The sequence below is a fragment of the Myxine glutinosa genome, chromosome 13 (assembly GCF_964187855.1).
Source record: "Myxine glutinosa chromosome 13, kmMyxGlut1.1, whole genome shotgun sequence".
Taxonomy (NCBI): Eukaryota; Metazoa; Chordata; class Myxini; order Myxiniformes; family Myxinidae; genus Myxine; species Myxine glutinosa.
In genome coordinates this window covers 11,627,435-11,640,880 of record NC_136273.1, presented here as the reverse complement: position 1 = coordinate 11,640,880, position 13,446 = coordinate 11,627,435, and the positions used below count along the sequence as shown (strand labels likewise).

Below are 13,446 nucleotides of genomic sequence, written 5' to 3'. Positions count from 1 at the left end.
TTGCTGGAGCCTACTCTTTGCGAAGGAGGCCATGGGATCTTTTACATCCACCAACTAATGCCAGCAGATGGTACGCCCAGTTTTACGTCCAACCGAGGGACGGCACAGACATTGATGAATCAACCTGCCTGTGAAACACCGGGATGACAGTTTACTGGGTCAGGATTCATACCCAGGATAGACAGCTTAGAGTCGAATGTGTATACCTCTAGAGTCTACACCATTCCGCCAGCCATATGTACTGCTGAGAAACAAATTATTATTGAGGCCTCCATGACAGTCTTCAACTGCACACTGCATGTGATGTATACAACTTGCATTTGGTATTTGAATTCGAAAGCTAAAAGTTCGGATTCTTAACATTATACTTTGCGCTCACGAGTTGGATATCCTTACCGGAAATGTTCATGGGAATATTCTTCCAGGGTGTAGAACATCTCTTTGTTCTTCATAGTGTTTTCCCTCTTGCAGTTTGCTTCTGGAGTATTGGTGAACAAATCCTGGTTCGAAACAATCCCATGAGGAGAGAACATCAACTTACTTTATTGGATTCTAGGAAGACAATAAAGTTCTGATGGGATTCCAACTGATGGATGCTTTATTTATGATGTTCTCATTATTATCTTAAAATCAACCAGAATGATGCACTTATTCTTCCTCTTCTTTTATGTGCATAACTTGGAATTCAACGTCTCATTTAAACTTATTTATTTTACAACAAGTATTACACCAAAACTTCAATGAAGAATATATGTTGTCTCGTATTTTTCCCTAAAATCGAATCCAATCTCAACCCTTTCTTTCAAAATTTACCTTCATAAAAAAGTAACTCAAAAGAGATAAACAAAACACAACAATGTAATGTAATATTTTCGAGTCTCTTTGCAAAACGTAAAGTAACATTCTTTGAGTGTTTTTCAACTTTTACAAAATGTTTCATCAACATATGTCAATAAATAGCACCGCAAAGTGGGCGTAAACCCTCAGCCTATGCATGGTGAAAGGAAGCATTGATGATAATTTGTTAATTGAAGCGAAGTTGTATACCGAGTAGGAACTGCAAGTAATGAAATTTTCGCCCATGAACCCATTAACCCATTTAGCGCCCATGAACCTTCCTCTACTCAACCCCAACACACACTGCAAAAATGGATTTAATCGGACAAGCCGTTCTGCTTGAAATTGACGGAAACCAATTTCAAGATGGCTGCCGTGGCGGCCATATTGAAAATCGCAGCGCGCCCATGAACCTTCCTCTACTCAACCCCAACACACACTGCAAAAATGGATTTAATCGGACAAGTCGTTCTGCTCAAAATTGACGGAAACCAATTTCAAGATGGCTGCCGTGGCGGCCATATTGAAAATCGCAGTGCACCCATGAACCTTCCTCTACTCAACCCCAACACACACTGCAAACATGGATTTAATCGGACAAGTCGTTCTGCTCGAAATTGACGGAAACCAAAAGTTGACGGACACCCGCCCGCCCGCCCGGACGACGCCGATGACGACAATACCCCTTAGCCCATTGGGCTGAGGGGTGAAAACTGATTAAACTATTCTTGCAATCAGTTGGAATTTCTGTCGATTGAGAAGCCATACAGGATTAAACTGACCAGAATGTCAGACGAAGGTCTTTCCAGAACAGGTAGAATGAAGAACGCGTCTGTGGGAAAAGACCCCTTGCTTTTTGTACGCTCGTTGATTCCGTGACCCCAGCTGACACCGTCTAGGTCACCACCTGTCTCCCCATCCAGCTGAATCAGGTCTCCTTTCTGGTAGGCCAGCAGGCTTGTATCTGAGGCAACTTCAAGCAAGAAACAAGACAAATCAATTTCCCCAATAACGATCATAACAGAAACACTGCTGATTAAATACAATTAGCAAAGAACCTGTCCTTACGGAAAGGTTGGTTCCACCACTTCTACGAGGCCTATTGTTTTCATGCTAAGAGTTTGTACATTTTGTTGACTTGCAATACCCATTCCCACCAGGGGGCGCTATACCATATTCATTTACATAGACACAATAATTGGGTTTAGTGGATTGTCAAATCAAACTGTCTTTGCCAACCACAGTTGTATAACTTCTGAATCAACTCTCATTTAGACTTGATTTTATTGTCTCTAATTGTAATCGATCTCTCATTTTGTTTCTCATTGTAATCAAACTTGTAATCAAGCCGATTCGATTTTAGTTCAGGTCCGAATCCAGATCCGGCCTATCAGTGCGATACAAAACGTAAACTGTTCAGCCTGGCGGAGGTATACTCTCTACCGAGTGCCGTTCTAGTTTCAACCTGTTATTCATAAATGCTAAAAAATATATTTTATGGAATGGGTATGCACATTGCAATGAATATGACAACTGTACATATTTAACTCCAGAAAACATACCAGTACCACGAGGTCAAATGATAACCTGTTCAAGATTACTTCTCACCCATGGAAACCTTCCCTGTTATGTCATTTAAGCTTTTTACTGTCATTTCATTGAAAGTAGATGTGAGACAGTCTCAATAAATACCTTTATCTGTTTAGACATTTCTTACAATGATAGCTGTATCCCCTTTATGAAGTCATTTAGATCCGCTTGGTTACCCATGCTGTGAAGTGGGAATATTGTTCACTACTACATGAAAAGGAGGAAAGAAAGATGGAGAGGAAGAAGGTTAAGAAAATGCAAAATAACCAATGGAGGTATGGAAGAATGAGCTCACCTTTTCTGGAGCTACGTTCCAGGGCCACAACATATCGAGAACGCTTTTTCAGGCCTTCAAGTAGCATCACCAGCAGCTCGTGTAGCTCAGCTGCCGAAGTAGAGAGTAGCACTAGCTCAGAACCTCGCAGAGTGGAAATCTGGAGACTCTGTCTTTGCAACTCACCCCTTTGGGGCCAACACAAGGGCAAAGGGGATTGTTAAAAAATTGACAAAAAAAATGGAAGTCATAAATAAACATGAAGTGTTGAGTTAACTATGCATAAAAACAAGAAGAAAAAGACGTAATATACTAATATATCATAACCCCCACAGTGGTTTTAGTAATTTTGCTGGATGGAGTTAAAGGTTGTCAGTCGGCCATCTTTGGTCAGATGACAAAACAAAATCTGCATATGTATACTCATGTATTGCCTTTGTGCCGAGTTTGAAGAAAATCGGACCATGCATGTCTGAGAAATTGTTGGAGAGACACATTTAAGTAAAAAAATGGCCGCAAGTCGGCCATCTTGGATCTGATGTCGAAAAAAATGACGTGCATATGTAACCCACCATTCATTATCTGTGTGCCAAATTTGAACAAGATCGGTAAATGCATCTCCAAGAAATGGCTGAGTACGTGGTCAATATCGGGTTTTTTTTACAACTAAAATGGCCGCCAAACTACCAGTCGGCCATCTTTGATCAATCACAAAATAAAGTGAAGTGCACCTATATACCGTCATGTGCTGTGCTTGTGCCAAGTTTGAACACAATCAGATCATGCATCTTCAATAAATGGTTGGGGACACGTTTAAGTAACAAAATGGCTGCCAATCGGCCATATTGGATTTGATCTCGAAAAATAATGACGCGCATATGTAACCCATCATTCATTATTATCTATGTGCCAAGATTGAACAAGATCGGTAAATGCATGTCCAAGAAAAGGTTGAGGACGTGTTAAACATGGGTTTTTTACAACTAAAATGGCCGCTAGTCGGCCATCTTTGATCGCATCGCGAAACAAAATGATATGCATAGGCATACCATCATGTGTTGTCTTTGTGCCAAGTAGGAACAAAATTTGTCTATACATTTCCAAGATATGGTTGCGGATGCACAGACGGACGGATGAGACCAAATCCATAAACCCCCGTTTCGGAATAAGTCCATGGGGGCTAATGAACATGTATCGTTTAGTTGGTTAACGTAAGTTTTCTTGCATGAGAATGAAGGACGAGGGTACATCACCATCGATGTTTTGGGTTTTTAAAGTTTATTTTGTATAAATGGTCGAGGCTCATGGAAGAGATAGAGCAGAATGGATTGGAACAAAATGGAGAGCAGAAACACCAGTCACATCGTGGAGCTGAGAGTGAAAGTGAGATGAAGGGGAGGGGCAGAAGAACACATGGGGTGAACAGGCTGCAACCAAGCTGAATCACGGCCAGAAGAAGGAGAACGTGTGGATGAAACAGAAAAGGAACAAACCAAACACCAACAGAAAAGGAACAAACCAAACAACAACAGAAAAGGAACAGCCAAACACCAACAGAAAAGGAACAAACCAAACACCAACAGAAAAGGAACAAACCAAACAACAACAGAAAAGGAACAAACCAAACACCAACAGAAAAGGAACAAACCAAACAACAACAGGAAAGGAACAAACCAAACAACAACAGGAAAGGAACAAACCAAACAACAACAGAAAAGGAACAAACCAAACACCAACAGAAAAGGAACAAACCAAACAACAACAGGAAAGGAACAAACCAAACAACAACAGAAAAGGAACAAACCAAACAACAACAGGAACGGAACAAACCAAACAACAACAGGAAAGGAACAAACCAAACACCAACAGAAAAGGAACAAACCAAACAACAACAGGAAAGGAACAAACCAAACAACAACAGAAAAGGAATAAACCAAACACCAACAGAAAAGGAACAAACCAAACAACAACAGAAAAGGAACAAACCAAACAACAACAGGAAAGGAACAAACCAAACAACAACAGAAAAGGAACAAACCAAACAACAACAGGAAAGGAACAAACCAAACAACAACAGGAAAGGAACAAACCAAACAACAACAGAAAAGGAACAAACCAAACACCAACAGAAAAGGAACAAACCAAACAACAACAGAAAAGGAACAAACCAAACAACAACAGAAAAGGAACAAACCAAACACCGACAGAAAAGGAACAAACCAAACACAAACAGAAAAGGAACAAACCAAACACCGACAGAAAAGGAACAAACCAAACACAAACAGAAAAGGAACAAACCAAACAACAACAGAAAAGGAACAAACCAAACAACAACAGAAAAGGAACAAACCAAACAACAACAGAAAAGGAACAAACCAAACAACAACAGAAAAGGAATAAAACAAACAACAACAGAAAAGGAACAAACCAAACAACAACAGAAAAGGAACAAACCAAACAACAACAGAAAAGGAACAAACCAAACAACAACAGAAAAGGAACAAACCAAACAACAACAGAAAAGGAACAAACCAAACAACAACAGAAAAGGAACAAACCAAACACCAACAGAAAAGGAACAAACCAAACAACAACAGAAAAGGAACAAACCAAACAACAACAGAAAAGGAACAAACCAAACAACAACAGAAAAGGAACAAACCAAACAACAATATAAAAGGAACAACCCAAACAATAACAGAAAAGGAACAAACCAAACAACAACAGAAAAGGAACAAACCAAACAACAACAGAAAAGGAACAAACCAAACAACAACAGAAAAGGAACAAACCAAACAACAACAGAAAAGGAACAAACCAAACAACAACAGAAAAGGAACAAACCAAACAACAACAGAAAAGGAACAAACCAAACAACAACAGAAAAGGAACAAACCAAACAACAACAGGAAAGGAACAAACCAAACAACAACAGAAAAGGAACAAAGCAAACAACAACAGAAAAGGAACAAACCAAACAACAACAGAAAAGGAACAAACCAAACAACAACAGAAAAGGAACAAACCAAACAACAACAGAAAAGGAACAAACCAAACAACAACAGAAAAGGAACAAACCAAACAACAACAGAAAAGGAACAAACCAAACAACAACAGAAAAGGAACAAACCAAACAACAACAGAAAAGGAACAAACCAAACAACAATATAAAAGGAACAACCCAAACAATAACAGAAAAGGAACAAACCAAACAACAACAGAAAAGGAACAAACCAAACAACAACAGAAAAGGAACAAACCAAACAACAACAGGAAAGGAACAAACCAAACAACAACAGGAAAGGAACAAACCAAACAACAACAACAAATAGAAACATGTGAGGGAGAAGGGGAAACAATCTGACAGCGAGGTCAATGACGTGCCATCCCAAATCAAGAAGCTTCCCATCTAAGGCAAAGTTGAAGAAGGCAAAAAGTTCCACTGGATATGGGGAATTAGCCGGAAGTCAAATCTAAAAAAAAAGTTACATATTTCATGCCTTCATTCCCCAACGTCGATTGCATATTTAAAGTTTTATTGAAAAATGTTTTAAAATGTGCCCGTAATTTCATTTTTAGGTATTGTGCCCATCTTGGGCGGTAGACAAGATGTGCCCATCTTGTCTACCGCTCCCGATGTTATATGTTTTATGTGTCGGTTTGTCTTTCTGTGTGATTAATGTTCGCTCTTTCACGAGCCTCGATCTTGTATACAAAAAAAAAAAAAAAAAAAAAAAAAAAAATTGGACTTTTTGATCCTGCGTAAGGAGGCCAGGGCAAATTTTCACTGCTCTTGCACCTTCTTGCGACGTGGTGCTCGTAATTACCCAGGTTGGTGAATTTCTGCCCAACCGTTGAGGAGTACCAGAAATAAAATAAAAAAACCATAAACCACAAACACCTTTGATTACCTTTTTAAACAGTCACTATGCTGCTGTTTAACACTAAACCGAAAGAAATCTGGAGGAAACCCGACATCCTTGAGGTATTATATGCTTATCGTGTCCACCACAGACCAGAGCCTAGATCTACTATAATCTATACACCTCAAGGCGTATAACGGCATGACACTTCCTGCCGCTCCAATAGGTCTCGGAGTGGGTGTACTAGTTTATTAAATTGTCGATTAAAATGGCACACCTTCTCTCTGTGGCGACAGTGATAATCTCAGGGAATGTCAACTTCCGACTGACATTCTCGTCTGCATCGAGTAGGCAGAGACCCTGCCAGTCCAGAGCTGCAATCAGGTTTACCTCTGTGATTCCAGAATCTGTGAAGATGTCAAAAAAGAAAATACACCATTTTAAGGTTTTACATATCTTACTTCACCCAATAAATGACTTTCTTCTTCTCGTACAAACCTCGTCTTCACTAATTTGCTTCCTTATGTTACTCTTCTCAGCCACATTAATTAGTTTTGAACAGCAATCCCCCACCATTCCGAACACACACACACATACACACACACACACACACACACACACACACACACACACACACACACACACACACACACACACACACACACACACACACTCCCTACCACATCTCTTCCAAAATCCCAAACTGGAAAAGCATTCCACCCTACCAGACATCTTGTAGATCTCAAAGAAACGGGAAAACCTTATCGGCCACTTCACTCGTGCAAAAGTCACGAGGTTTTCCTTTATCTTCTGAGGATCCACATTTTTTACTTTGTATGTGGCCTGGGGAGACACATAAACCGTTCCAATAAAGATGTAAAAGAAAAGAAAACCATTGTGTTTATCACTGTCAAGGAACAAATCAACACAGTTTCGTTGGAATGTGAATCTTGGATCCCAGGATTACAAGCAAAGTAGAAGACTAGCTCAGTTATTTAAATATATATATATGGTAAACAGAGTCGAGGCTCATGGAGAAGTTAGAAAATTTCCCCTCTGTGTTAAAAGCTTAGAATCAAAATATATTGCGACCTTTATGTGAATTTGAAACAAGAACCTCTGGCCTGTCTTGTATCCTCAGCACTCGGGCGTTTTATCTATGTATACTATAAGACAGCCGTTTGTCTGTCTATGTGTCGCCATTTTTCTCAGAGATGGCTGAACAGATCTTCGTCAAACTTTCAAAGGTTCGTCAGTCAGTGTCGGGGAGTGTTTTGGGCAAAAAAAAAGTTTTTGAAAATAAAATTTTAAAAGTTCGACCTTTTTTGGATTTTTAAAAATCACTCGAAGGTACCTGAGCCTCTGGAGCTATGTGAATGAATGATCGTTTTAAGGCCATTTTCCCCACTGGAGTGGGGGTTAGCCTTGCGGGTCCCATGACAATCATGGTTCCCTCTTTGAGGTAATGTTTTTATGGCCGGATGCCCTTCCTGACGCCAACCCTTGGTCGCCTCTTACGATGCGCAGGGATACGGTGTACCTATTCTAAACCGGGGTACACACCGGGATGTGTAGCTATGTGAAAGGTAATATTAAATTATCCCTGGTGTGTGTGTGTGTGTGTGTGTGTGTGTGTGTGTGTGTGTGTGTGTGTGTGTGTGTGTGTGTGTGTGTGTGTGTGTGTGTGTGTGTGTGTGTGTGTAGCCTGGTGTTGGCTTAGCGGTTAGGGTGCTAGCTTGGGATCCGAGGTTCGAATCCCGGTCGATCGCTGAATTAACGCCAGGGGGGTTGACTCAGCCTGTCATCCTTCCGAGATCGGTAAATTGAGTACCAGCTCACTGGGATGAATGATCATGGTGTGTACCCCGGTTTAGAATAGGTACACCGTATCCCTGCGCATCGAAGAGGCGACTAAGGGTTGGCGTCAGGAAGGGCATCCGGCCATAAAAACATTGCCTCAAACAGGGAACCATGATTGTCATGGGGCCCGCAAGGCCAACCCCCACTCTAGCGGGGAAAATGGCCTTTAAAAAACGATCATTCATTCATTCAGTGTGTGTGTGTTTGTGTAATATTATAATATTAAATATAATTTTCCTTAGTTGGTGTCGGGAAGTGTTTTTTTAAGGCACCCACAAAAAAATAGGAAAAAAACCAAATTGATTTCTTCAAAATGCCAACAGGATTAGAACATCACCGGGGAATGCCAGGTACTCCAGCTAGTGATAAAAAAAAACCCAGTCTACTCACAAACAATATTAAGGAAGGAGAATACTGATGCTTAACTTGGATTATAATCAAAATACTGCTTATAAAAGGCAGCAATACAAAGATCCTCCTACCATCAAGAATAAAAAGGTGACCATTCAGGTCATTCTCCGTAGACCCACATACCCATCCCAAGCAGGGTCCAGCGAGTGGAAGTTAAAAAAAAAAAAAATCAGAAATCCATTTGAAGTTCATGACACATTCACCAAAATTGATTTTGTTTGCCACAGTTACCATTATCGTAAAAGGATAATATCTACACCCTCATTAGCATAACCCACCTCAGCAAGCATTGACTCAACCTTCTGCATCCAGTACTCCAATGGCTTTGATTTTGTGATTTGCTTCTCAGGTATAACTTCAGGTAAGATTTTGAACAATTCGGGGTGGGTCACCCCAACACCCTTTTGGATGTAGCAATGCTGGGCTGCCAATGCCGCCCGCTCAATGTCCTGCAAGCATAAAGGACAAAAGGTCAGACACAACCTCAGTGCCTGATGAACCCAGATTGTCTCTTCCACGATTGGATGAAATGTGCATGTGATGCCACATGTGTTTCAAAGCCATTTGTGGATCATCAAAATAAAAACATGACTGCCTCCACCAAAAATTAATAGAATAAACAGATCGAGTGAATTTCGGTTTTTGAAAATGTGATGAAATGAAAATGTGATGAAATTGAAAATGAAAATGTGATGAAAAAATTTTTTTTTGAAAATGAAAATGTGATGAAAAATGAAAATGTGATGAAAATGAAATGAAAATGAAAATGAAAATGAAAATGTGATAAAAAATGAAAATGAATGAAATGAAAATGAAATGAAAAAAATGAAATGAAAATGAAAATGAAAATGTGATGAAAAAATCACGGTTTTTGAAAATGTGATGAAATTGAAAATGAAAATGTGATGAAATTTTTTTTTTGAAAATGAAAATGTGATGAAATGAAATTGAAAATGAAAATGAAAATGTGATGAAATGAAATTGAAAATGAAAATGAAAATGTGATAAAAAATGAAAATGAATGAAATGAAAATGAAATGAAAAAAATGAAATGAAAATGAAAATGAAATGAAAATGAAAAGAAAAATGAAAATGTGATGATAAAAATCACGGTTTTTGAAAATGTGATGAAATGAAAATGTGATGAACAAAATCATGGTTTTTGAAAATGTGATGAAATGAAAATGTGATGAAATTGAAAATGAAAATGTGATGAAAATTTTTTTTGAAAATGAAAATGTGATGAAATGAAATTGAAAATGAAAATGAAAATGTGATGAAATGAAATTGAAAATGAAAATGAAAATGTGATAAAAAATGAAAATGAATGAAATGAAAATGAAATGAAAAAAATGAAATGAAAATGAAATGAAAATGAAAAGAAAAATGAAAATGTGATGATAAAAATCACGGTTTTTGAAAATGTGATGAAATGAAAATGTGATGAAAAAAATCACGGTTTTTGAAAATGTGATGAAATCAAAATTGTGATGAAATGTGCATGTGATGTCATGTGTTTCAAAGCCATTTGTGGAGCCTCTAAAATAAAAACATGACTGCCTCCACCAAAAATTAATAGAATAAACAGATCGAGTGAATTTCGGTTTTTGAAGTTTGCTTTATGTTTCACATTAATTCAAAGAACATAGGGAATCTTTGGAAACAAACAGAAACTAGAAATAGAAACAAACAGAAACCTCCGCTAGGCTGAACAGTTTATGTTTTGTATTTACTGATAGGCCAGATCTGGATTCAGACATGAACCAAAATCAAATCGGCTTGTTCTCATCACCTACCCAACTCACCACCAAGTTTTGTCATAGGTTGTCCACAACTTTTTGATATGTCGTGCTACATACAGTTTTTGGTCCTATCTCCCAACGGTGAAGAATCACTTAAAAAATTATAGTATCTGGATCCGGATCCGGATCTTCACCAAAATCGAATCAATTCGGCCTTGTGTCAAACGAGAGTCCACAAAGTTTTGTCTGAATTTGAGATATCCTGCTCACAGACAGACAAACAAACAAACAGGGATGAAAACATAACCTCCATCCACCTTAGGTGACGGAGGTAATAAGAATATATCACAAATGATGTAAAAGTTTGCGCATAATCAAACATCGATAAATGGACAAGTTCCTCACCGTATCAGGCTGGTATTCACCGTAGCTGAGGCCATGTATGATCTGTGTGTAGATGAGATCAGTGCTCACTTTATCAATGGTAGGGTCGTGCCAGGGAAGAAAGAACTCTTTCCGGAAAAGGAGGCGCCAAGGAGCTGTGCCTTCTTTCCCCCCATACTCACAACACCGCTGCTCGCACTGGCTGATAAGGTCCATGACGTGTTGCCGACCACCACCCAACGATGACACCTGCAAAGACCCAGAGTCTTGGAACAAAACCAATATTCATGATGCAGAAGTTTTCTGGAGATTGTTACTAGAACAAGAATGATCGCACTATGGTGATAGAGTGAACGATTAATATTACATAAAGGCATGTCTGCCCTGTGTTCCCATGTGAATGAATAATATTACATAGAGAAGTGTCTGCCCTGTCTTCCCATGTGAATGTATAAAATAAGATTAGATGGGTAAGATTCATTGTGATTCCGAACGCGGGATTTATTTTATATGTCACCTCAGTTTTGTCTCTGTCTCTCTCTGATAACAAGTGAATCCTCTTGGATTGCGCTGAGGTTCGGGCTTGGAATTTCTAGGAGGAAGTATAATTTGTATGCAATGAAAGTACATGTAATATGGGATCGAGTAAGATCGAGTAAGCTTCACCAGTGCGCGTGCGCGAATTTACGTCACGTCGGCAGCGAGAAGGCGTTCCCCAACACGAACCAATCAGGAACTGCCACGCCCACTTATATGATCTCCGAATTCCTGTGACAGGAATTAGCGTTACACTGGCTGGAAGACAATCGCTAAAGGCGCTTCCTCAGCGCCAATAAACCTTTTGTGCATCAAAACTTTTATGTGGCCATTCGAGGTACAGGACTTTGTCATTAAGCGACGGCTTTAAAAATCCAGTCACGGGCCGATTGGGTAATGCGCATATGTGGCCATTCAAAAATTACGTAACGCTATTTTTCAGGGAGGCACATCCGAGCTTGATTAAACCTGACTGATAATTTAACACTCAACCCAAACAAAGCCAATGGAAATCTGACGCCACAAAACCGGGCAATGCATAATCAGCAGAGGCCTACAGGCCTGTTTTAGGCCCACCAGGAAACAAAATGTCAGCCATATAATTTTTTCTCGGTACTATGGTGGGTGGAGTCAAACTGTAGATGTGGGTGTGGTCCAGCAGCTGTCTGGCCAATGGGTGCGCATTTCAAAAATCAACCCCCATCAAGAACCCCAAGAAGAAGAAGAACAACAACAACAACAACAATACAATGCCCTTGTAGACTGGTGACATGTCTGGTAGGAACGTAAATTTTGGGACAATGACAATGAACTCCCAATGTATTTTGGTGTCGTTCGGTAGCAGTCTCAGCAATAGTGAAGAAAACTAAGTCAAAATCTTGAGCACCTTCATAAACTGGTGTTTTCTGCACCTTATCATAGAGTGTGATGAAGATGGAAAAGCCGAAGTAGTCGGACGTTTTCAGCTTCTCTGCCACACGGCTAATTAACTCATGTGCAGTTGATGCAGAATCAGCAAGCACCGCCAATGCACGGCCATCTGCCAAGGTAACTGAAAGAACCATTGGTTGTTTGGCCTTGGTCGCCTGGAAGAAACACCACAGATCATCAATTTCAAGTGGATATTGTTTCAACTTTCATAATTATGTATAAATAAAAGATGGGTCACCGACCACAATAATCGAAATACAAAAATGGGTTTTGTTTTGGCAAAGCTACTAGATGCACATGTGCAGTTTAAAAAAAAAAGGTTTCTTAATTGACGTTATCTCTTGAAGATATCTCCTGAAGATTCAAGTGATTGATTAAGAGGTAAAGAGTAAGTGAGTCAGATATGATGCATAATATTCTGGGATGTATAAAACAAGAAACTAGAACGGCACTCGGTAGAGTACCTACCTCCACCAGGCTGAAAAGTTTAACTTTCATATCCACTGATAGGCCGGATCTGGATTCGGACCTGAACCAAAATCAAATCGGCATTTTCTTGTCACCTAACCAACTCGTCCACCAAGTTTTGTCATACTCCATCCACAACTTTTTGAAATATCGTGCTACATTTCGTTTTTAGCCCCATCTCTCAATGGTGAAGAATCCCTTTTTAAAATTCTCTGATCTGGATCCGTATTCGGATCTTCACCAAAATTTAATCAATTCTTCCTTGTCATCATGTCGGGGATTTCATAGATTTGGCTTTGTTACCAGGCAGCCCTTGAGCATTCTGGGAACTGAACCAAGCTGGGCAGCACCGACCATTAGCCTGTAATAACATAGCCTGTTGCTGAAGTTTTCAGGCTCCGACCTTGGGCAAAGCAGCGTGGACGAGAAGATAGCATTTCTCTTCCTAAACAGCCCCCAATTGTTATGCCTTCCCTCTTATCTTTAAAGTCTCCTTTCATTATTTTCTGTACAGTATATAAACCCTGGCCTGCTGTGTCCTAATTTGAGA

At 39.5% G+C, this 13,446-nt stretch overlaps 1 protein-coding gene across 2 annotated transcripts in view; it reads right to left on the bottom strand.

Moving 5' to 3' along the window:
- LOC137438599 (unconventional myosin-VIIa) overlaps positions 1-13,446 on the bottom strand; it is a 218,201-nt gene that overhangs the window by 80,551 nt on the left and 124,204 nt on the right. For both annotated transcript variants that reach the window (XM_068133783.2, XM_068133784.2), the window contains exons 28-35: positions 12,410-12,583; positions 10,983-11,210; positions 9,114-9,284; positions 7,290-7,407; positions 6,842-6,971; positions 2,723-2,889; positions 1,620-1,810; positions 397-500 (exon numbers count right to left, since the gene is read on the bottom strand). In XM_068133783.2, the coding sequence (XP_067989884.2) occupies positions 397-500; positions 1,620-1,810; positions 2,723-2,889; positions 6,842-6,971; positions 7,290-7,407; positions 9,114-9,284; positions 10,983-11,210; positions 12,410-12,583 (1,283 nt within the window). The remainder of the gene's footprint in view (positions 1-396; positions 501-1,619; positions 1,811-2,722; positions 2,890-6,841; positions 6,972-7,289; positions 7,408-9,113; positions 9,285-10,982; positions 11,211-12,409; positions 12,584-13,446) is intronic.